Source organism: Grammomys surdaster, unplaced genomic scaffold (genome assembly GCF_004785775.1).
Source record: "Grammomys surdaster isolate TR1022 unplaced genomic scaffold, NIH_TR_1.0 125548, whole genome shotgun sequence".
In the NCBI taxonomy this organism is placed as follows: domain Eukaryota; kingdom Metazoa; phylum Chordata; class Mammalia; order Rodentia; family Muridae; genus Grammomys; species Grammomys surdaster.
This window is the reverse complement of record NW_021620397.1, coordinates 586,698-612,413: the sequence shown is the minus strand read 5'-3', so window position 1 is coordinate 612,413 and position 25,716 is coordinate 586,698. Positions and strand designations below refer to the sequence as shown.

Below are 25,716 nucleotides of genomic sequence, written 5' to 3'. Positions count from 1 at the left end.
CTCATGGCAAACACTCTTGAAATTCACCTTCTCACTACTTCGAAGATTTTGCTGAACTGTAATAGTCTCTGACATTGTGGCTTTCTCTAACATTCATTTCCCCTCTATCCCTTGAACCCTTATCGCCAACAATTCAAGTAAGAGGATATAAATTTGGAGGAAATATGAGATGACAATGGTTGTAGTTTAGACCCAATATCCCTGTGCCCCTAATGTGGGCCCTACCTCTACTCATGGTGCTCTTCAGAGCATTTCTCTAAGATAGACTCGGGTAACATGCTTTCACCATTACTCAGTGACATAATTTCACCATCTAACAGGTATCACCATTGGAAAAATGTCTCTGGATTGCATATTTAACCAGTTGAGGACCAGGCCATATGTAATTGCCTTTTGCTGGAGTGTACCCCACTTCTACCCACAAGGAGAGTGTTAGAAAGCAGTAGCTGATAGAAACAGAAAGGAGAACAAGTGGAGATTATGTGATTCATTTTATTCATAAAAAATGTTCCAGATATTAGAGAATAAAAAGATTTCAAAAGGGTGCTAAAATCGTGTTGCCAAAGGAATAAGTCGGAAAGCAATATATTAGGAGCTTACTGCTGACAGAAGTTGAGAAAAGTGGTGGCTGCTTTGATTCTTTTTTCTTTTTATTGGATATTCTATTTATTTACATTTCAGATGTTATCTCCTTTCCCCATTTCCCCTCCCTAGAAACCCCTATCTCATCTCCCTCCTCCGTTTTGCTTTTATACCATTTTAATTACATGCAAGTAATAAGGTCAGTTCTAGGTTGAGGAACTAGCAATACAATAGATGCAAATAGTCAAGGAACAAACACCACAATAAACACAAATAGTCAAAGAACAAGCAAGGCAATAAACAAAGTTCCCTGATTACTCCCATGATCACTATTACTAAGGGCCTATCAGAATGACCAAAATATCTGAGCCAACTTCCCTGTCCTAGCCCAAAGTCATTTTCATGTCTGAAGCCTACTTCCTTGTTCTAGCCTAAAATTTAGATTCCTGCCTGAAATTACTTCTTTGTTCTAGCCTAAGATTTAGATTCCTACCTGAATTTACTTCTTTCTTCTAGCCTAATGTCAGATTCCTGCCTGAAGCCCACTTCCTTGTCCTTGGCCAATGTCATATTCCTACCAGGCTGCTTTGATTCTTGATCGAGTTGGATTTTCTCAGGTGCTTAAGTTATTAACTGAGAGCTGAGTATAGCACATTGCTATATTAAAATCTTATAAAGCCCCACTATTTTCTAAAAGGCATCCTGTTAAGATATATGGATTTATGCACAAATTTTGAACACGTATGTAGAGTACACGTAAAATGGAGTTATAAAGGTGTGCGGACACCTGCTCCTCTGCTGCTCTCTCACTGTGCATTGTAGAGGAATGTTTTGCTGTGATTTAATGACGGTACAGTGGCCATACATTTTTTGTTGAAGCCATTCAATTTTGAAATTATATTTATTTGTTTTTCTGGCGGGAGTAAAAAGGAGGGCTGTCCGTACTGCCATGGCACATGGGAAGATCTGTGGGAGCCAGTTCTCTTGTCTCTACACACGGGTCCTTGGGATCCAACTCAGGTAGTGAGATGTGATGGCAGTTACCTTTACCTTCTTAGACAACCCACCAACTCTGTCTAAACTATATTTCTTAGAAGGAAAGGCATACTCCTGTGAACTTGAGCAAACACTCTCTTCATGGACCGCTTACTCCAACTTTCCCTTGACGATAGAATGGCATGTATTTTAACATGTGTCTGTCGTTATCCTTCGCATGACTTTTTGGTTTAATCTATTTATTTGTTAGTTCTTTGACAATTGCGTGTATGCACATGCTACATTCAGGTTACCCTCTCCTCTTCCATTTCCCTCCTATTCCTTTGGTTTGGTTTTGCGGACCATTTAGTTTAACCAGGGCCATATGTGTGGCCACTGCCTTGAGACTATCCACTAGAGCCTGGTGATAGTACCACTAACCAGCATAAATGAAGTCAATGTAGCCTTTCTTTCAGAATCTATCAGTAAGAAACAATTTGGTAACGAGGAGTAGGTCTGCCTGGTTGATGGGCCATTCCTGTGTAGGCCTAGTGCAGGCATTTCTAGTTCTCATGAGAACATTATTGCAGTGGATATATACTGCCTAGAAGATAGCATTTGTCTCTTTTATCCACCCACCTTCTAGTTTGTACATGTCTGCAATGTTCCCCTGTCCTTTGTGGGTATGGTTTAAATGTCTTGTTTAGTACTGAGAATCACTTTTTCTCAACATTTTATACAACCACAAGTCTCTGTCTTCACAGTTCACCAGAAAGAGGCTTGTCTTTCTGGTTAAGGCCAAAAGTGGTAGCTGTCTATTTATATGAGCATGCATATTTAGAAAGTGGTTTCGTGCTATGCCAGTTTAATTAAACAATGAAACTAATTTCTTCCTTAGTGTCTAGTGATCTGATGTGAGCTTCTGAGTGTCTTTACCCTACCAGGGGTAGATTCTCTCTTGTGGAATGGGTCTCAAGTCGAATCAGAGAGTGCTAAGTTAGTTTTGATGATAAGGCTCACATATGTTAATGTTAATGCTTTTCAGGAAATGGCCATGTTAAGTCCTCAGAGGTTTACATTTTCAATTACTTCTGATGAGGCTCTGCCTTTAGGATTATTCAGTATTAGAGTGGTTTATTGTTAAAGATATTTTTGTGTGTTGAATATAGGCTGTTAACTGGTTGGTGTTAAATGAATATTGGCCATGTTGGATGACTAAACATAAGGGTAGTTATTCATATTCATAGCTATGAGTGCAGTTTAAATGGTTGTCTCTTTTGGAACCTATGTTTTATCTGCACTAATAGCCTTTAAGATCTTTACTCTTATTTTCACTCCTCCCTTTAATACTTTGATGTGTTGAAGGAGGAGAATGGAGTAGAATTTTTTCTGTGGTTCCATCTTCTAAGTGAACAGGAACACAAAGAATAAAAGTTTTTAACTAGTCCCAGGAGTGACAGAGTGGAGAACGTGTCGGGCCGATTTCACTACCATGCATTCTTTGCCTTAATAACTACAAATGTTTTGTTTTAAAGATGAAATAAAATACTTTGTTTTGAAGGCTTTATATGAAATTTAGGTTCATGTGCATATCGATATGTACATGCATGGTTTTAACATATATGATCTCCAATTACTATGAGAGTTTTTTGGTTCAGTGATCTATGCGTGGGTAAATATAGTGGGAGGGTTTTGTGTTCTTATTCTTTATAATGGTGCTCCACCTAGGAGCTGAAAAATGTTGTCATAGCTGATCTATCCATGAGTGAGTTCTTGGTGGATAATGTGTATCCACACAGCACCTGCCTGTCTCCTACCACCAGATTATGATCATATTTTCACGTAGCATCATTGCTGTGTGCATACGAGACATGGCAAATGAGAAGGTTTCGAATTGTTAGCCTTTTTGCTTGTAGTTCTTGTAGGGCAAGAGATCAAATATAAAATGAGGTTCTGTTGCATCTAGATTTCAAGTACATATCTTTCCTTTACAGATCTTGTCAAGATCTTGGCAGTAAGCATACATTTTATATTAAATTATTTAAATCAGGATTATTTTATAAGTGGTTCTCCTACACTTTAAACTTCTGTTCAGTCAAACTCAAATTTATACATGGGCTTTTTAAATGTCATATATTTCTTACTATAGTGGTTTTCTATGAAACCTCATGTTTTGGTCATACAGTATCTGCATCTTTGTGTCTCATGGAAAGCAACATATTTAAATTGTGGAAGCAACACTTCACGTTCTGTTTCATGAATCAGTGAACAAGTGTTAAGGTTGAGTCACTGAATACAAAACAAGAATGCAGAGAAGTATAGTAGCTTAGGGTTAATATTGAGAAGTGAGGCAAGACAGGTTGTTTAACCCTGATGGATGACTGCCCTCAAACTACCTACAGCTACTAGAAAAGAATGAAACACATCGTCTGATCATGCCAGAATGAAGGGCATGTTTAACATGTCTTGTTGGTATGTTACCATGGAAACAGGTAAAGAAATAAATTTGTTATTCCTTATTGAACGAAGGAGTTTATCAAAAGTATTCTCAATGACTATACTGTTGCTAACACTTTCAGATTGCTTATCCCATGTCAAGATTTGACATGAATAGCAATGGTGAAGAGAGGGTCAGTTTTTAACAAGAAGTATCTGTCAGACTGCAAGAATTCACAAGAGAACTGCAAAAGTGATCCTAGGAAAAGGAACAGAGAGACGGATTCCGTGTAGAAGGTGATCTGTTGAGAATAGTGTTACAATTACTGTGAAAAGCCTTATCTTCTGCACTGTGTGGGAGCAATGTTACAAATAACAACTACCCATTCCTTTGATGCCCCATGAACTTCATCAATTTTTCATCTTGGATGCTGAGGAAGATGCTGAAAATATATAATTGTGGTTGGAAGAGAAGGCCAACTTGGAGAATAAGTTTCTTGGAAAGACTATCATAGGAGAGCCTTTTCAGGACTAAAACTTTCTAGAGAAAAGTTCAGCTTCATCAAGGTTCTGATGCACGTTTGAAACTATTTGGAAAGACTTGATATAAAGGAGACAGACAAAAGGTCTTTAGAAACAACCCATCTCATCAAATGATTCTTCTTTCCTGGATGCTGATGGACTAGACCAGGAAATACTTATGCAGTCCAGCTTTGCAGATACATTAGACTCCCTTCTCAGAAGGATTTGAAGCAGAAAGAAAAAGTTCACGTTGAAACAGACCATTCCTTTGGTCACCAGTAAAATTCACCTTCCAAAAACTGAAAGTTTCTCATAAAAAGAAACCAGAAGAAGAGGAATCAGGCAGTGTTTAATGTGCTTCCAGAAAGAATAAAAGAGAAAGCCAAGAGTCAACCTGCTGTGCCAGGTATGTCACCTGCAAAGTAGAAGGTTCTAAAGAGACATGAGGAGCAAGAGTAGAAGAAAAGAGTAAAGAGACAGTAAGAGGAAGTACAGATGGTGAAAGAACAGAGTTCAGGAAGCCCACTCTTGTAAGGGCAGGACAATCTGTTAAAAATTGCATGAGCCAGGTCAACAAAGCAGTCAACTTTCACCTCCTCAAAGATGACTAAATCAAGCAGTATCCCAAGCACCAGGTAGAGTATAAAGAAGCACACTTCGCCGGGCGGTGGTGGCGCACGCCTTTAATCCCAGCACTTGGGAGGCAGAGGCAGGCGGATTTCTGAGTTCCAGAGTTCGAGACTAGCCTGGTCTACAGAGTGAGTTCCAGGACAGCCAGGACTACTCAGAGAAACCCTGTCTCGAAAAACCAAAAAAAAAAAAAAAAAAAAAAAAAAAAAAAAAAAAAAAAAAAAAAAGAAGCACACTTCATGTCTGGTCTGTGAAAAGCATCCTCTGTCTTGCTGCATGAGTGGCTAGAGGATATACTATTATCAAACCTTTCGACTGTACAAAGAAAAGAAAAGCACATTTGAAGAAGCAGATTCTACATACATGCCCCTTGCATAGCAGGTCAAAGGCTTTCACAAATGAACCTCTAGCAGATGTCGTCTGGGGAATAAGAAGAAAGAGACCATCCTATTACCCTCCAGATCTGGACTAAGATCTCATGAGACACCTAAACTCCAAATCAAACTGCAAATCAAACATAGCTCAAGGCCTGTGACCTGCAGAAGGAGAGCAGATTAGGAGTCTGAACAGTTCAAAAACACTGCAACCATATACATTCAAAGCATAGGAACTTGGTCCCAGAATTCTTGAGATAGAGTCATTGGAGACAAGTGTGTTCTTGCCCAGCTATTAGCTGGCAATAGAAGCTGTTCTCTATATCACAAGGCATGAAGAGAATCGTTTCTCCAGACTCACCTGTACATGTGTGGCAGTGTCCCTGACAGTTTCAGATACAAGTTTTTCTGAAGATAATTTTTCATACATTTTTTGAAGCTAATAATGAGACTCAATTCATATAGAGCTCAATTGGACTTCTTGTAGTTTTTCCTTGAAACATCAATCAGCCCTTTGCTATTGGTGTTAGCTCTGGCTAGAATTTCAAGTGTTTGGTTTAACACACTCTAATACTATTTCACCTTATTCCCTCTCCCTTTTACATATTCATTTTAAGCACAGAATAACGGTAGTTAAATCATGGAGAAAACATTGAAATGAGTCCTTTAGGTAAATGAACTCATCGACACCCCGCCATCTCACTGAGGCAGATTCTATGATCCAAATAAAAGACAAAATTAAAACTTTTTGAAATTCAAGGACATTTCTCTAACAGGTAGTGTATGACAAAATGACATGCCTGCATGTCTGAACTCAAAGCCATACCTAAGGTTTTCACTCTGCAGAAAAGTCTCCATCGGGCTTAGCTAATATAAGCATAATAGGGTCTGGTAGAAACGACATACTTAGCCTCAAATGTATTAACTCAGTTTGCCAGAACATACAGTCCTTATGCATGATAGATTATAAAATATTTCAAGGCATGATCATTTATAGCCCTGGAGAGCACAGAAGTGGCAAGGCATTACTGTTTCTTCAGTATCTCTTGTCCCTTTTCTCTATAACGGAAAATCAGTCCTTGATTTCAGCCTTTTGATTTTTTTAGGGAACACTTGTTTATGATGCAACTCTGGCTACTAGGACTCGTTAGAGCAGGTTGAACATTGTCTAAGTACTCTACATGGTCAGCAGATCTGGATCCAGGAGTTGCCTCTGGTATTCATTAACTATCTTAAAGTTACTCTTCTGGATTATCATATAGAATATGGGAATGATAATATTTTCAGAGTTGAGTTTAGCGGTCAAACATGAGAGCTCTATGGGATGAAATATTGAATGGATGAGCAGATTTCCAATATAAAACTATAAGTACATGCAGAGTGATATCCAAATCTTCAGCCAGCACGCCTTTCTTTATGTGACTCCTGCTTAAGGAGAATTGCTTAGACATAAGATCCCAGGGCACTGTACATTTATAGTTTGATAACTAACTCTGAAGTACAAGTATCGATATTTTGCTAATCTATCTGAGACTCTGTCTTTTCAGTGTCCCTTCCATTCTGAGATATTGTTTCACATCCTGCTTTGTAAATTTTTAGATTTCAGATAAATTGCTAGAACATAGCTTAGGTCTTCATCTGTGATCAAAGCACATGTGCTTTCAAGATGATTTCTCTGTGATGTTGATTTTTAGATCATTCCTAGGAAGCATTTTGTGGCCTAGACCCTATTATTTATAGAATAGAAAACTCTATGCTGCCTCTGTGTTAGATGTTTTTATACTTTTGCATTTATTATTTACAGCCATTCTATCAACACATAATAGTATATACACATTCCATATGTGGTCACTAGGATTGAAGTTGTTAAGTAAACTTGACAAATTCATTCAACTACTCTGTCTTGGGGTCTAGGATCATATTTGAGGAACTATTTCTGACTTATACCTACCTTCTGAGGGATAGACCTTTGGAGAAAGTGTAATACCTTGCATATGTTCTTTTAAGTTCAAATGTCACACAATCTCCTATTTATTATAGTGACATTTTCTGAGAAAATAGATGCCATTCCATCTAATAGATGGGGAAGGTGTGCGAGGGTCTCAGTTGCACAAGCAGATGAGCGGTGATGTAGCTCATCCTTCATCATTTCAAATGTCTTCCTTACGCTCCTATATATCTTAGATGGCTTTGATTGTTTTGCTTTTGCTTTATTGTTTCTCTTTTTTCAATTTTGTCTGGTGTGAGTACTAGAGCATGGAACCTTAGAATATTGTATATTTCTGGAGACATTATTTAAATGATAATACATTTCTTTCCCATAGCATTTCAACCTGTAGGTGGCAAGGGCATTACAGAAATCTGACAATTTTGTCTATATGCTGCTAGGAATAAGTCAATAGTTTTCTGTGACCAACAAAATTGCAGTATGGTGAAGAACAGAATAAAATGACTTAAGATATGTTCACCATAAGACATTGATATAGCAAGTATTCTAAATATTTAAAACAACTATTTCAGTTCAATGTGTTTGATAGTATGGTTTCAAATACTACAGTGTGATGATGGATATATGACATTGATTTAAAAATTAATAGTGATAGAAAAATTAATAAAATAAAATGCCCTACTTCTAGATGATATACAACATCATAGAGCTGGTGGAATTAAAATGCTTTCTGAATTTATTATTGTATATTCTTATACATTCAGCATAAACATACTCTTGTACTTTTAAAATTGCCACTAAGATTTATTTTTGTTGTGATTATGTGTTGTATGCATGGGCAGTTATGTGGGACCATGTGAATGCGAGTGTAGTCTGTGGAGGACAGAAGAAGGCATCAGATCTCCTGGAGATGGAGTTATAGGTGATTGTGAGCTGTCCAGTATGAGTGCTAGGAATTGAACCATGCTCTTTTATAAAAAGAGCAAGCAAGCACTTTAAAACCATCAAGTCATTTCTCCAGCCTGTCTTATATTTTAATATCCATGAATATCTGCTTAATATCTATCATCCATCTATCTTGTACATGTCTATATCTTTCTGTATATGTCATATATATGCATATACATGTTCAGTATTTCGATACTGAAAGAATTTGTGGCAAATTCAGCATGTTTTTTGACAAATAGATTTCCTCTGCTCTCCTTGTCTCTCTTCATTTCTCATTTCCTCTTTGAGCTTCACCTTCTATTATCCGCCAACAAAAACACAATTCTTGTGCCCACTCCTAGTTGGTATATGTAGTAGAAATCTAATCCTTAAGTTAAAATATATAATAAAACATCTTTACTACAAAAGAGTCATCTCTTTTATTCTGATTAAAATCAACATACACCATCCATCCAATCACTAAGAACATCTTGAAGTCTCTGACCCACATGCCTTGCTTGAGCAGTACCTTGTAGGTAGAATTTCTGCCTACAAGGAAATTATATATTTTAACAGGAAAAGAAGAAAATATGCATGCAGACAAATGTGTAGAGAAACAAATGGGAGTACTTCAGATTATAATAGTGTAAAAGGTACGGTAGGATTTGGAAGAAAGAGCCTGCTGGTGGTTGCCTGGATGCTGCAGGGTGGGCTTGCTAGGATGTCCCCTTCATGGAGGTAATTGTGAGACATAGGATATCACACAAAGATGGAAGCAAACTGTATAGGGTTTTACAACAAAATGAGGCGTCAGTATGGGCAAGATTCAAGTGGGTATAAGATCAGAAACGGGCTCCGAGCTCTGAGTGGTCAAACTCTTAAGGGTTCCTCTTCAGTAACAAACTTTGATTTTCCTCTCCCTCCTCTCAGTGGGCAAATTCCAGATTTTAAAGCGAGTGATGATGTGGTGGTCTAACATGACTGATATTTTATAAACCCCATCTGGTCTCTAGAAGGGAGGCACATTCCCATGGTCGGTTTGCTTGTCAGAGTCTATGACATTGTCTGGAACAATGGGTCAATGTAGAAAAATGTCATAATTAGACTCTGGAAATATTTTATCATGTATGATGTTTGTCTCCACAGAAATATCTACAGCCAAGAGGAAGTTGGGAGGTTGACCTCAGGCCCCAGATTGTACTTCTACGTTGTCCTTCATTTTTGTTTTATCTTTTTTGTGGACCAATTAAGCGTACTTTCTGTTTTCATGAGGAATTTATTTTTCTCATAGCAAAGCAGGTTTTGAATTCTTGCTTGATCGCCTGTCCAGTATTTTTTCATATGGGAGGGAGTGGAAGAACTATAAAACATATAGAGAAGTCTAACTCTCAGTGACTTAACTGAAGCATGTAACACAGAAGGGAAGGCTGCGAGACAGTCCAGAAGATTTGTCAGCCCTCCCATTTAGACAACTTTTTACTTCCGCATATTTCATTGCCAAGGTTATCATTTCTCATTTATCCTGCATCCCCCACATTCCCTGATAGCTGCTGCTGCCGGGGCAGCGATTTCAAGGTTTCATCTTCTATGTGCACTTATCCATTAGTTTGTTTCATCTTCTATGTGCACTTACCTATACATTAGCTTGCAGTTTCTCTTCACTTGTTTTTTTTTTTGCGGTTGGCAATTCACTGAAATTCTGCTGTTTTTACAGATGAATGTGACAATTCTAATTTGTGGTAGAAAACTTTAACTTGAGATCTGGTGGGTAGAAAATAGCAAAAAAAAAAAAAAAGGCTGTGGATTCCTTCTTTGCCCTCGTACAAGGATACGAAGAAATGTACCTCTCAGCTTTTCCCCCTTTGTTATTGTCTCTTTGTCAAAAATTATTAATCACTCTATGACACCATTTTGCTCAAATATGATTATTATTTAAAAGCAGAAGAAACCTAGAAAGACGAGTTCTCACTGCTTTTCTTTTCTGTTTGCCTTTTCCTGTCTCTGTCTGTCCTCACTTTGATCCTATTTGTCACTCCCTAACTACAGGCAGAGATGATTGACACATGTTGACTTCCTCCCTGTGGTAACAAATGCACATCATATTTAGCTAAAAGGTTTTTATAGCATTCGACAAATATGAACTTACCAGTTATTAAACCAGAAATTGGATTGCACCACACATTTTATGAGACACCACCTCAGTACATAGAATTCTTATATTAGAGTGGGCTGACACAAACAAATGTTTTGTTGTGCAGTCTAGTGAATGTCCAGGGTTGCAAAAGGATACTCAACATGGCTTTTAATAAATCCTTTAGAAGGAATTCTAACCTGCAGGATGGCCAGTGAATACAAGTTAGTCATCTGGGAGGTTGTGGAGAGTTTCTGGGAATGGATGGTAGGTTTTCGCTGACATAAAGTGAGATTTTGGTGGCGGCTAGTGAGGAAACTTTGTAGACTTAACATTTATGCTATGGATATGTGTGACTAAAGAGAGGAAGAGAAAGAGCTTAAGATCAGAAACAAAAAATACTGATAGGGAGTATGTTTTTTTCTTTTTTTCCCTGAAACAAGAATATCAGACAAAGCTTATAACCAAGGATACTCATCATAGCTTCTTGCTTTGCTAAGACATAGAAATTGGATGGTGCGTGTGTGTGTGTGCATGTATGTATGTATGTATGTGTATTTGATGATATTTAATAAAATTTAATATTACAAATATATCTGGGAAAGTTCAGATAAATACTCTAAGCATATGTGTGCAGGGGTTGCTTTATGGCAGAAAAACAGGGAAGGTCAGATACATGTTCAAGTGTATGTGTGTGTGTGTAGCCGCCCGAGCTGCCTCACGTTTGGGGGGCCACTTTGTAACGGCCCGTTCTGCTGCTCCGGTCCGTGGGTCAGGGCCTAGCAAGAGAGAGAGTGGGGATGGAGATGTGAAGAATGGAGACAAGACAGGGAGTCTGATCAAGTCTCTCAAGTCTCTTTATTGGAAGGAAATCCTGGGTATTTATACCCTTTACCACGTGCCTTGCCCTCGTGGACAAGCACAGCTGAAGGCACTACGTCATGTGCTTTGCAGCATGGATATCACGTGTACCTAGCTAGCTGTGAGGAGACCACGTGCGCCTTGCAGCATGGATATCACGTGCGCCTAGCTAGCTGTGAGGAGACCACGTGCGCCTTGCAGCTGGTGGCACTAAACAGCAAAACAAGATATGTGAGAAAAACAAGATGTTTATCAGAGTGTGCTCAGTTGTTGCGGACTGTTGAAAACAAGTCTTTTGTCAGGGTATATGGCCTGAGATGGCTGCAAAGATGATATCTGTTTTTGGCGAGGAGTCGGCTCCCAACGTGTGTGTGAGTGTGTGTGTGTGTGTGTGTGTGTGTGTGTGTGTGTGTGTGTAGTAGTAGTAGTAGCAGTAGTAGTAGAAATATAGCTAGCATACTGTGGCCAGTGAGACATTTTGGTGGTTTGACTTGTAGTGTGACAATAACGTAGGTCAAGCATGTAACATTAGAGATATAAAGGGGATACGGTTGATGGACAGAAATATTGATGGTTTGAGAAAGAGAAAATAGGATTGTTACAGACTTCCAAATGTTGACCTGCGCTCTCCTTTCTCACTTTGCTCTGACAGCTCGGTGACCTTATGGGTGTTTCTCTTTCCATGTCTGGTTACCAGCTGTCTCTTCTGTTGTTTCGTTCGATGGGTGCACAACGGTGTGGGGAAGGATGGGCTGCTGAGCCTGTAGCAGAGGCCACTCGTATTGGCAAAGCTATTACCAAGAGTCAGGCTGAGCAACTCTTCTGTTGGATGAATTTGGCACTTTATTTTGTCCCATGGTGAGCAGAGCTATGAAGTTGTGGGATCGGACGCAGAAGGGGAGGCAGAGTAATCAAACAAAACGAGACAAAACAAAACCGAGAGGAAGATTTTAATTAAAACCAAGAGAGCTGAGTGAAACAAGAGTAATACAATTAAAGATTAAAATTGAAAATTTTGTTTACTGAGAGAGTATTAGAACCGATCATTATTACAGCACAGGATTTTGCTGAACTATTTTTCGAGGATGCTAGTAACCTAGGGTACTGTGCTACTCTGCCAAAAGACAGTTCTGAAAAGTCCCTCAGTGGAGGCTTGTTTAATTGTATGCCTCTTAAAAACTTTATTCAATAATAAATTCCTTAAATTTGTTGAATCTAGAATTTTACAAATATATTTTTCCAATTTGTCTTCCACTACCTGCTGTGCTATCATAGTATGGAGCCAGTACTTTGGGGACCACAGTTAGGGAAATGCCAATCTGATAGACAGCAAGTACTTGTTAATATTTACTGGACATTTAATATCTGTTGTGGGGTTTCAAATATTAGATGGATTCTTTTGTGTAGTCTTCTACCAAATTATTATAATTTTGATCAGTATTATGAAAACCCTTACCTTACTGCCAATGAAAATATAGTTATTAAGTAATTTATTCAAACCCATATGGACAACAAACAAGAAACTTGATTTTAGATCCAGTGACTAAATTTAAATATTCAAATATTTCTCCCTTTGCACACGATCTTTGACATGGGACATAGTGGGCCACATATTTTATATAAACATACCATTCTATAGTAGAAGAAACTTAAACAGTTTACCCCAACAGTTATAAGGGAAACCAAAGCTACAGATTTAAAATGACCAAAGTTAATACATATTATTTGTCTTGTCACTGCAACATAAATTTGTTGAAAGCAAACTGTAGGAAGGAAGTGTTTATTTTGCCTCATAGTTCAGGGGTACAATCCATAATGGCAGGGAAGTCCGACAGCAGGAGCGGGAAGCTTCTTCTTATACTGATTCTTTGGTCAGGAAATAGGGTGATAAATTCTCTTGTTCAGATGACTCTTATATGTCCAAGATCCCAGCTGATGAAATGTTGTCATCCAAAGTTAGATAAATCTTGGAACCTCAATTAATCATCCCAGATAAACCTCCATAGTCATATCAAAAGCTTGTGTCCTAGGCGATTCTGCCAAGATGACAATATTTACTATTACAGTCATAACCAGGAACCCAGAGAGCATGGATTCAAACCCTGAGACTTGGGAATCAGTGTTTTTAATCCTTCAAACCTCCTTTTCCAGCATATAATATATATATTCTTCCAAGCTAAGAAATATTAATACATCCATATTAAAATATATTCTACATCAAGCTGTTTTTTTTCTTGCATTGCTTCATGTAAAAGAATGCTCCGAATGTATATCCAAATTTGTTTGCTACCCCTAGTCATGGATTTGAAGCTAGGTTGAAGATTGTTTTGGCAGTAAAGCTAAGAGGAGAGAATAGTTTAGTGACCTCAAGGGGAAAAAGAATCGGGCATCACCAGGCAAGAACCCAAAAAGCTGTTGGAAGGTAGATGAGAATCTGTAAGCCCAGCAAAGTTGATTTCAACATAGGATCTAAATTAGAAAGGTACTGGGACAGATGGGTATTTTGTCCTTGAAAGTACATCTACATGGAATCTATTTTCCTTGGTTTTTACTTTTGCCTTACCATTGTAGTAGCTTAAATAAGGACTTTTAGAATTATGTCATTCTGGATTTGAATTTTTACTCTATCATTAAATGTGACCTTAAGAAAATTTCCAAATTATGTCAGCTACAAAATGAGGGTAGACTTTTTTTTTTCAGTCTGAGAAATAAGAGGATAGTATATAAGGTGCTTGAAAAATTAGATTTTTGGTGTAAGAGTATAGAGAAGTAGTTATCTTATTTTCTTTCTTATTAGTATGGGTTCAGTTTAAAAATGTTCACTTTTAAAAAATTCTTTTTTTTTTAATCTTTTCTCTACTTTGGCTGAAGTATAATAACTTGAATTCACCAACGTCTAGTCTCCCACTGTACAGATAAGCTGGCAGAAAGAAAGCTATGTCACAGGATGACTTTCAAAATACAACTGCAAATGAGAAGTTTGAAATGACTTTATTCTGAGTAGAATTCATCTAATCAATTAGCATACGTTTATCTATTCACTAATTTTTACATGCACATATATGCACATGTATCTGCACATGTAAATGCCGGAGAATACGTGTGGATGTCTGGCATTGAAGAAAGACTCTTGAGAGGTGGGAAAATAAACAGTGTCATTCAAATGTCTGCGTCTTAAGTTTTCTTAATAAATTACATTTACATTTACGTGAAAAAGGGATTGACAATATTTCTGAGTTGTTTTGAGTTCATAAAAACTGACAAAAGCAAGATGTTTCTTGATTCTCAAGTCATATCAACGTGTTTCATTTGGAAAACTACTCCCTGTTTACAGTAGATACGGTTGAGTGTGGCACCTTATACCTGCAGTGCTCACTCATATTTGGGAATCTGAGATAGGAAGCTTATGAATTCAAAACCAGCCCAGGCTACACAGTAAGATCCTGTTTCAAACAACAACAACAACAATAACAACCACACAACCGACACCACCAATGACAGTAAACATAGTAACATAATTTATATAAATAGAACCTTTAGTGTGAGAAATTCAATGTTGTGGGATTACATATGTCAAGGTATCATGGAAGGCAAATGTAATACAATTAGAGAAGCACAATGATTCTATGTTCTTAGGTCTTGTATTGCTTTTCTATTGCAGGATGAATAAGAGATACTTACAGAAAGCAACACAAGGAAAGCTTCTGATAATTATTTTTATAGTGACCTTGTGGGGGAAAGCTGTTTCCAGCGCCAACCATCACAAAGGTAAGTTCCTCTGCTTTTTGTGCCATCTGTGTGAGACAGCTCCTTGAAACAGATTGTCACATTCTGTCTTCACTGGTCTGTTCAATTTTATTAGGTATGGGTCCCCCTTAGCAATTTTCTTTAAGTAAAAATGCAGAGAGCTGTCTTCAAGATGACTTTGAGAGGAGAAACATGGTATTTCCAGGATTACTGCCAATTCTGCAAATATTGTCCAATGAATGCAAAATCTAACTCCGTCTTCCCTCCATTTTAAAGACAGTGAGGTTAGAGTGTTGAGTTGGCGTGTAGTAAAATGAGATTCAGACTTCTCTTATCTTCATAAAGAAAATAGTTTTCATGTGCATGTCTTAATCACATGTACACAGTATATGTAAAGTTTTCTTTTAGATTTTTTTTTGGTAGACCATCTCTTTTCCGGCAGCATGCTTTTCTGCCCACCATTTGGACACCATTTCTACATGATCCTCAGTAAGTTCTGTTCTACAGCAGAAAAGAGTGAGAATATTTGCCCATATGTATGTGCTGTCTGCTCAGAATTACTCCCCTTTTCTCCTTTCTGCCCATTAGACTTGGCATAATGAATGACTGCCTTTTTCAAATGAGTTGAAATGGGGCTATTTCTGCATTATGTCTACCACAATCAAGTATTCAGAACCTGAGAAGTCAATTTAGATTTTTCCGTGAAACATGGTTTTGCTATTCAATTCTCTGTCCACCATAAAGGCTAGTAATTTTCTTTCTTATTCTGTTTTGGGGTGAAGGAGGAATCAAGAGGGCTTTGAATTCTCTAACACTTAAATTATTTAGACATGTGTGTTTAATTAGCATCACATGATCCATCAACATAGAGATAACAAAAAAGTAATATAAGAATTGAGGTCCCTATAACAGACCGCCTCTTGCATTTAAAACCAATAAATGATAACTTATAAGATGGAGAATTTTGTAGAGTTTTTTTTCCTATTTTGTAGTCCTCATTTTTACCTACAGAGGTATATTTGTAAATGTATAAATTCTCTCTCTGTCTTTAATATAGCCTGTGGCTCTGTCAACCAAACTTCTAATCCTCTTTAATAACTGTTCTCTTAGTTTCTTTCCCTGTCACTGTGATAAAATACTCCGACAAGAGCACCTTAACCACAGTTCCAGGTTGATTGTCCCAGGGAAGTCAGTTTCAGGAGAAGGAGGGAGCTGGTCACATTTCATCTATAATCAGAAACAGAGAGCAACTCATGCAATCTAGGATCTTGTGTTCCAACAATGGTCCTCTTGACAATTACGATGGGCCTTTCCGATTCAAATAACAGAAGATAATCTCTCTTCACCACATCCCAGATGATTAGTTTGTCAAGTTAACAGTTGACACTAACCTTCACAATGCTCTCCGCACAAAATTGAAAAGATTTTTGTGGCAATATATCACCTCTGTTTCAAGGCAACAGCGAACCTGGTGTCTAACATCAAAAGTGTATTAGGTACTTGTTTCCAAGAGGTGTAAACTGTCTGAGAAAGGCCATGCCTGGAGCTCAACAAATCCTGCTCCATCCAGACTTTCTCTGACAGTTACTCCAGGGCCTGTTTCCAGCCTGTAGAAGTGAGAAAAACAGAGGAATGCAAGGAATGGTGGGTGTCAGAACAGTACCAGCAATGTTCCTGACAGACATGCTTTACATTGCCGAAGCCATGGGACAGAGTCTAGAAAAGATTCATTCATAACGAATTTCCATAGTATGAATTACATGCCACTGTTAGAGCTACATTTAAGAATTCTTAAGCCTTGCTATGTACTCTTAACTTCAAAACTACTATGTTTTTCTTACTACTTGCTGGCGATATATTTTACATTGTATTTATTTATAAAAATAAAAAATTAAAACATTTGCATTTCTTTAAATTCTGTATATATATGTGTGCATCTGTGAGTACAGGTGTACCTATTTAGTCTATAAGAAAACCTCTGATACACTGGAACTAGAATTACAAGTGGTTGGGAGCTGCCTAAGGTGGGTGCTGAGAACTGAATTCAGATCCTCTGGAAGAGCAGCAAGTACTTTAAACTGCTTAGCCATCTCTCCAGTCTCAGTGTAAAACGCTGCATCATATAAGAAAACAAATGGTTGCATTGTATAAGAGACATAAACTGCCAAGTGCACTGTACAGACAAGAGCCTAGGCTGTTCTCTATCTCATGTCTACCTTGCCACTAATATGCATGAAGATTTTATGAGGGATTTCTCTCTTCCTCTATCGCCCTTTCTTTCTCCTCCTTCCCTTTCTTCTCTTATTCTTCTTGTCCTGGGTTATTTCATATATAAAACTGTAAGGGGAATATAAATATCAATGATAAAGCACATATTCATGTGCTCAGTAGTGAGTCTGGAAGTATGCCCTTTCTGATGCTCATGAACCTGCTGTGTCTGCATATTGACTTCATTCCATTCCTGTTAGCATCATCATGGTTCTGAACATTCCATGTAGAATCCCTTTATATGTAATAACAATAACCTCTTCACAGAAGCATGGTTGCACATTTCTAAAGGCTTAGCTTGGGTAGTTCTTGAATTTGTGTAGACAGTAAGTATTCAATTGCAATTTTTTTCCAACAGTTCTTGGAAGGTATGTTATAAGGTATAACATATCATTTTTTCCCAGTTGATCCACGTTGTATGAAGTTGTTACAAACATACTCCTTCTCTTGTGGACACATGTTGGACATTCTAGTTTCTTCTTATTCTGAACAATGGCTCTAGGAATGCCACTGTACATTTCTTTCAGTGCACATGTGCGAGTTTCTCTGGAGGAAACTTTCCTGGGAATAAAATGCTTGCTCATATAACGTGCCTCAGTTCAACTTGGCCATAGAATGCTGAATGGTTTTCCAATCCAATAGCGCTAATACTGCTGCTCTGAGTGTTTGCATTGCATCTTTCTGTTCCCTGCTCTCTGGTTCTTTTTCTATCCTGAATATTTCTCTCCTCTTTTTAATAATTTGTCCATAGGTTGGTCAATTTGTTAGTTTTCAAAGGACAGATTTGCCTTTGCTGTTCATTTCATGGTGTAAAAGTAACTTTTATTCACAGATGTAATTGTCCACACAGGGACTTACTGCTGAATAAGCTCACCCTTTCTAGCTCTTTCTGAACTCTGGCTGGCTGGTTGAACTCAGCTGTTCCGGCTCAAACTCCTCTACAAACTGACTGATTCAATCTGGCTTCTCTCAGTTTCTCACTGAATTGCTCTGTTTGGCTTCAAACTAATTCTGCCATTTTGTTCTAATCTTCTGGCCCCTCCTTATTTATTCTCTGGTTTCAGCTGCCTCTGATGACCTGCACTGAACTGCATGAACTCACAAATGAACTCGAGCCCACTGCACTGCGCTTGCTGTACTGACTCCCAATGACTCTCTCCTTGTGCTACTCTTAAATAGTCCCTCTTTCCTGTGCCGTTCTTACGAGAATTAGGTATACCCTATCTCTGTATATCTCCTTCCCTCAAATCTTTCTCTGATTCATCACTTTGCATCTCAATTAGATGTCACTTTCCTTTGAACACAGCTCCTTTGATTTACAAATTCATTTCCAGCTAGATCACACAGACCTAGAAGGTCTTCACATGTGAATAGAACAGCCATGTTGCTGGACTAAAATTCCTCTACGTCACAAAATACTTTTATATTTTATTATGTCCTTATCTTTCTTATCTCAGTAATTTAAGTGTTCTTTTATTTATGTGACAGATACTTCGGTAACACCTTTTTTATGAAAGTCATCTGTGTTAGGGCATTAGACCTTTGCTGGGTTTTCAGTCCTTTTATTACCCTGTCACAGGCTTTACCTGTCACAGGAGTAGATCTTCTATTTGCATAAGTAATTGTTTGGTTGGGCCTAAATGATTACAGTTGCATTACCTTCCTCAGATAAGGCAGGAATACTTGACTGTTTCTTTCTTACTGATTAAGCCAAGACCTTGGAGATACCTGGTATGTATATGGCCCTGGAATGATGGCATTTATATTCTAGATGACAGGAGAGAACCTAGAACCATTTCTAATCTGGGCTCAATGCAGCCAAACAGATTTCCACTTTGAGGAATGGTTACAGAATGGCTGTTCTTTCTTGTATCTAAAGCATCCTATGTTTGTTCTCTGTCACTCTCCTTTGTTCCCTTTTTCACAGATGGATGTTTGACTTGATGAGGTTTTGGCAAGTCAGGCTGATTGAATTACAATTTCTCATAAGACAGTAAGAAGCCTGTCTCTGGTTAATTATACCTTGGTGAATACTCAAAAATATCAAAAATACATATTAGAAACCCAGGAGTACTAAGGACCATTGCAGGCACCAGCTCATCTGGTAACAGTTGGTGAGATGGGTATTACTGCATAACCACTTTTTAAAGTCAGAATCTGACTAGTAAATATTGCAAACGGGTTTCATATGTGGCAGTCTTTGTCCATATCATCATGATATATCCAGTGATGGCGTTCTTCACTACTGGTATCAGTTTGGCTGGCTTCTTGATTTTATGGATTAATATTGCTTATTATTTTCCCTCTTCTAAATTCTCCCTTGCCCTGAAACTTCCTTTTATGTCTGCATTTTTTCTTTAATTATTATTATTGTTATTGTTTCCTACATGTACACACACACACACACACTCAAACACATATTCACAGACTCACACTGATTCACACATTCATGCACATACACATACATAGACACACACATACGCACAGAAATATATACACATACTCACGCACACTCACGCACACACACCCATGCATATGCACTAGCAAACACACATAGACAGACATACACACGCACACACACACACTCACATGGATATGCACTCTCATACACACTAACATATACGTACTTACATGCAAATGCACATACATGTGCACATAGTCACATAGATACATATACTGATACACTCATGCACACACACACACACACACACACACTCACGCACATACATTCATGTTGACTCACCCATACATACACACATGTACTCAAGCTTACACACACACACACCATGCACACTACCGAGACCTTTAGTGTTGCTTCTGTGTATATGTGTTTACAGATGCCCACCAGAGATGGATAGCCTATCTTGTTGTTGGGAAGACTGATTCTCCGTTTTCAGCAGCCATTGATTGTCCATAGTCCTTGATCTAATAGAGCTGCATCCTTGGGAAAGGTTTCCCATTGCTGACAGCACGGTAGCTTGTGTTCTCATCTTACACGTTCTGTGAAGGCAGCCACATTATTGGAATTTCACCAGTGCAGCTTGTCTTAAAGACACTTCTCGCTGGCAACACACTGGTTTTCTGATTTTTCGAATCTTTTTGTTCCCTTCTTCCATCTTGACCACTGAGCCCGAAATGAAGAGCTTGTGTTGTAGATGAACCTACCAGGGATGGGGACCCCAGAGCCCTTGTTCTCTATATTTTGAGCAGTTGTAGATTTCCATGATGTGCTGCAAAAAGGGACTTCTTTGAGTAGGGATGAGGGTTACATGTATCTGTGAATATAAGGATAGTATTGAGGATGTAGTTGATAATTGTGCCAGTTTAGGAATGTGGTAATAAGTCCATGACCTCATTACCCATGATCTCACTACCCCTAGGTAGTTGGCTAAGTTATAGTGCTAGGCATGAATTCCCTCCTATTGAATGAGCCTCGTGTTCTATTAGGTTTTTTTACCCCTGAAATGTAAGTGCCACCATTTCACCATGGGTATATTTTACCATGCTGGCCGTGTTATAGTTCTTGGGCATTACAGATAGATATGAGTTATCAATTTTACCACCAGGGCATTCCAGTTCCTCACCTCCATCCACAGCACTTACTCTTGTATGGGATGTTAGCTTGATGTTTCACTGAGAATTCTGAGCCTTTCTTATGATGTGATTCCCCTTCCCCAACTGATGAATCAAGCTGGCAAGATGAGTGCCAAGAAATGCCCCCAATGGGGTATTTTGCACCCCAAACATCCCTTTCATCTGCCAGAGCCATTGTTGTCCTGATCATCTACCCCATTGATACTCAACTCCCTTTTTGCTGATTTAGAGCTATAAAGAGCCTAGGCTGATCTAGTAGTAATCAATATTTCTTGTTTAGCAGGACTTCCTGTTTCTTCCAGTAAAACCACCCCCTATGTGGGAATAAGTGCTCCTGGACTCATTGGCTCTATTGTCATCTTGTGGAAATATTTTATATTGGATACTTGTAATGGAAAAGTTGTTTGTTTACTCAATATTTTTTGAGTACCTGCATCAAGACAGAGAATATAGTGGTACATAAAAGAGATAAAAATTTTTGTCTTATGGAGCTTTTATCTCTGAAGTAGGAAAATAGATAAAAAGAAAAAGAAATAAAATGGCGTGTTTTATGGTATAAATGCTGTGGAGACAGTATAAAGAAAGGAAGAAGCATACAAAGAGCTGAGGAGGGAATATCTGTTTAAATAAGGCCTTTGGGCATAAGTTCACATTTTTAGCGGGGATCTATCCAGAGGAAAGTTTTCCCGGCAAAACAGCCATGCCTATGAATGCTTCTAAGCATTCTTAGAGACAAGGAGAAATATTGAAGAAGAAAGTGGGCATACACCAGACTGTGAGGAAGAGAACTGTGAATAGATATTTCAGAATAGACAGATGTGCACTATGAAATAATAAAGTTGAAACCTAGCGGAGGCAGTATACTAATGCAATAAATCCTACTCTCAAGAGCAGTCAAGTGGAGAATTGTGTCACTCTCTTTGCTTGCTATGACACAGGGACACTCCAGTAATCTACAGCAGCTGTACCCCAGGAAATAGATATCTAACAATCAGAAATTGTTGTCATCTTCTTAACAAACTTTTGTGCTTTGGGAATTAACAGTACCTCATAGAGAGACAAATAAGTTTACTGCTCACACTGTCTCGGAAAGACTCTGCCCTGAATTCTTACAATTATATTGAGCTGGGCATATCAGGGGAGATTAGCCGAGAACACTGTGACAGCTGGTCAGAAAATATAAGCAGTATTTCCCCCTTGGAAGCAATTACATTAGGTATAGCTTCAGATATTGGGGATCAGAGAGGAAACAGTTCAGTTGAGGTCTCCAAATTCTTCAAAGAAAAATACAGCCATTAATCTTAGCAAGCTAATATATTTCTTGTCTTTTCTTTGTCTACCCACCACATTCCAACTAAATCTAAAAAGGACAAATCATCACTAAGTATTTGGGTTGGAAAAACATCTTTTTAAAAAAATAAAAAAAATCTCCCTGAGATATCCAGAGTGAGAATTATACAGAGGAGAAAAAAAATTCCCTCAAAGTTAGTTTGATTAATAAGGTCAAATACATGCTACATTCATTGTAACTCAATATCATTAACAATCTGGGTTAGAACTCTTAGTGAAGTACTTTTTCTTTTTTTCCTAAGAAAATTTAGTTAAAAAAAATAAAGATTTTAATTTTGTAGGTAAGATAGCAACTGTTAGAAAATCTAAGTGTAGGTCTCACAGTGCCTTCTGGTCTATTTAATGCTTCTTTCATCAACCCGAACAACCGCTCAGGAGACAGAATATACATTATGCGCTTGTTAAATGTCAGGCTTTAGGCCAAGTTCTACTGATACATAATTGAGCCAAATGAACAAAACCTATGCCTTAGTCATGCTTAGAGTATATCCAGGCAGAAAAACACCGTTGCTGTATGTCACATGGTTGTATGTATGTTATGTCACATAGACACACAGGTAAACATTTAATTACAAATGCTATTGAAATGCTCTAAAGATAAGATTTGGGGATGATTAGAACACACAGACTATAAATGGATGAGGAGACTTGGGAGAGTGGGAGAGGGACCCAGAATCCATGTAGTCCAGAAGTTTCCATAGCATCACAGAAATAACAGCGGAAGACTTTGTGTGCTGACAGTCACAGCTGGTCCCAGGAGAGGTAGAGTAGTCAGTCTGGATGACACTTTTGGGGAAGATGCTTTGAGAACACACTCAAAATGACAGTTTTCTTAGGATGAGCATGGTTCCATCCAATCTGGTTAAGATGCTTCCAGCTTGTCTTGGACCAGTCTGTAGCCCAATATAATGTGTATCTCATAGAGTCTGAAGGATCTCAATGATGAAAACAATTAGGTTATGCTCTGGGAGAAGGAAACACAAGCAGTGTGGATTGACTGTAGATTAGCATCTTCAGGACAGATTTAAAATATATTATTAAAACTTCAACCATTATATATCTTCGAGAAACTATGGAAATATACCAAGAAGGGAAGTCAAGAAGCACATAAACATTTAGACAGCATTTATATAAATAACATTTGGGCATATCTTCATGCGGTTTAATTGGTCAACAGTCTTAGATATATTTGAGAGTATACAATGTTTACCTGTTTATATATTTAGTCACTTATGCCTTTTGCTTTCTCAGTTGTCCTTTTTAACACTATGGAGTTGCAATTTTTGCAACTCTATGGAGTTATGTATCCATACATTTAAAATTAGTCTTTATTATTATTATTTTTCTCTTTTTTTCTTTTTCTTTTTTTAAACACTCCAGATTTTATTCCCCTCCAGGTCCACCCTCCATCTGTTTCACATCCCATACCTTCTCCCCGGCCCCTGTCTCCACGAGGATGCTTATCCCCCCACCAGACCTCTAAACTCCCTGGGGCTTCCAGTATCTTGAGAGTTAGTTGCATCTTCTCTGACTGAACATAGACCTGGCAGTCCTTTGCTGTATATGTGTTGGGGGCCTCATATCAGCTGGTGTATGCTTCCTGGTTAGTGATCCAGTGTCTGTGAGATCGCGGGGTTCCAGCTTAATTGAGACTGTTGGTCCTCTTACAGGGTTGCCCTCCTCCTCAGCTTCTTCCAGTTTTCCCCTAAATCAGTCATAGGGGTCAGCAGCTTCTGTCCATTGGTTGGGTACAAATATCTGCCTCTGACTCTTTCAACTGCTGGTTGGGTCTCCCAGAGAGCAGTCATGATAGGTCCCTTTTTGTGTGTGCTCTGTAGCCTCAGTAATAGTGTCAGGCCTTGGGGCCTCCCCTTGAGCTGGATCCCACTTTGGGCCTGTCGCTGGACCTTCTTTTCCTCAGGCTCCTCTCCATTTCCATCCCTGCAGTTCTTTTAGACAGGAACAATTATGTGTCAGAGTTTTGACTGTGGGATGACAACCCTTTCCTTCACTTGATGCCTTGTCTTTCTGCTGGAGGTGGACTGTACAAGTTCCCTCTCCCCACTGTAGAGCATTTCATCTAGGGTCCCTCTCTTTGGGTCCTGAGAGTCTCTCACCTCTCAGGTCTCTGATACTTTCTGGAGGGTCCTCTCAATCTCCTCCCTCCCTTCCGAGGTTGCTTGTTTCCATTCTTTCTGCTGGCCCTCAAGGCTTCAGTCCTTTTCCCCCACCAAATACCAGATATTCTTAAGACATCTCCTGATTACGTATTAAGGCATAGAATACACATGCATATACTAAAATGTAAACATGAGACAGAAAATATGCAGTTACTGACAAGAACAAGAAATATCTCTGTACTCCTCAACACCTCTTACACATCTTGCTGATTATAATTTCTCTCACAGGGGAGTATGTAACAATTGAATGCTGTTGTGTCTGGTTTTTAAATTTTGCAGAAACACAATCCTACTACAAATATTTACAAAGTGGAGCAAATGCCCGAAACATTTTTTGTTTTTTAAGATTGACTTCTGTTAGGATATAGGGTTCCATTGTATAAACTTTCTAAGAAGGATCCGAGGCAGTTAGGACAAATAACAACAGTTTCCCTCTCTCGTGGTCACACCCCTGGGCAGGCATACTTTCTCATCCTAGCACTTAAAAATCTAGACACATGAAGAGAAAGAGGTCCTTTCATTATTCTTTCAGACTTCAGGATAGAATAAAGAAAGGTACAATGGATAAACATGAAGAAAACCTTTATAGCGTGTAAGGTGTAGAAGTCTAATGTGCAGACCACAGTGGGGCTATCATTCTTTTGTAAAAGAAAGACAAAAGGGAAGATCCTAGGGAAAAGACTCCAAACTTCAGCACAGTCTCGTCCAGGCCAACTAGAGCACTTTAGCAAAGACCAGTGGATTTTTAAAGTTCCATCATGGGCAGCCTGTAGTACATCCGTCAGTCAGGCATTGGCTGGGACCAGCCTAACAGAATTGGGGTGTTCATGATAGATTTAGCACAACCAGTGGCTGTTATATAACTGTGTTCTTCGCACTGGGATCTGAGACACAGATACATGATTTAAAGCTGCTGTGTTTTCAAAGGCTGAGTCTTAACCGAAACCTGCCAGCAAAGAATTGTGGGAAATCTACTGTCAAAGGTCTCTAGCTCTTTTCCATACAGAAATAATACAGAGGAATAAATGTTTGAAAAGTAAATGACAAAGCTCTGTCAGGGAAATATTTATAAATACTCCCTATAACTATTTCCTGCCCCCTCCCCATCATAAATGCATATAAAACTTCTCATCTTCTCTGAAAAATATAGGTCACTAAATAAAATACATTCATTAAATGAGGTCTACAGAT

At 38.4% G+C, this 25,716-nt stretch overlaps 1 protein-coding gene across 3 annotated transcripts in view; it reads left to right on the top strand.

The window, feature by feature from the left end:
• Tafa2 (TAFA chemokine like family member 2) overlaps positions 1-25,716 on the top strand; it is a 449,137-nt gene that overhangs the window by 290,347 nt on the left and 133,074 nt on the right. For all 3 annotated transcript variants that reach the window (XR_003713839.1, XM_028786552.1, XM_028786550.1), the window contains one exon: positions 15,048-15,154. Coding sequence is in view for 2 of the 3 variants with exons in the window: in XM_028786550.1 (XP_028642383.1) it covers positions 15,048-15,154 (107 nt within the window). In the remaining variant the exon portion in view is untranslated. The remainder of the gene's footprint in view (positions 1-15,047; positions 15,155-25,716) is intronic.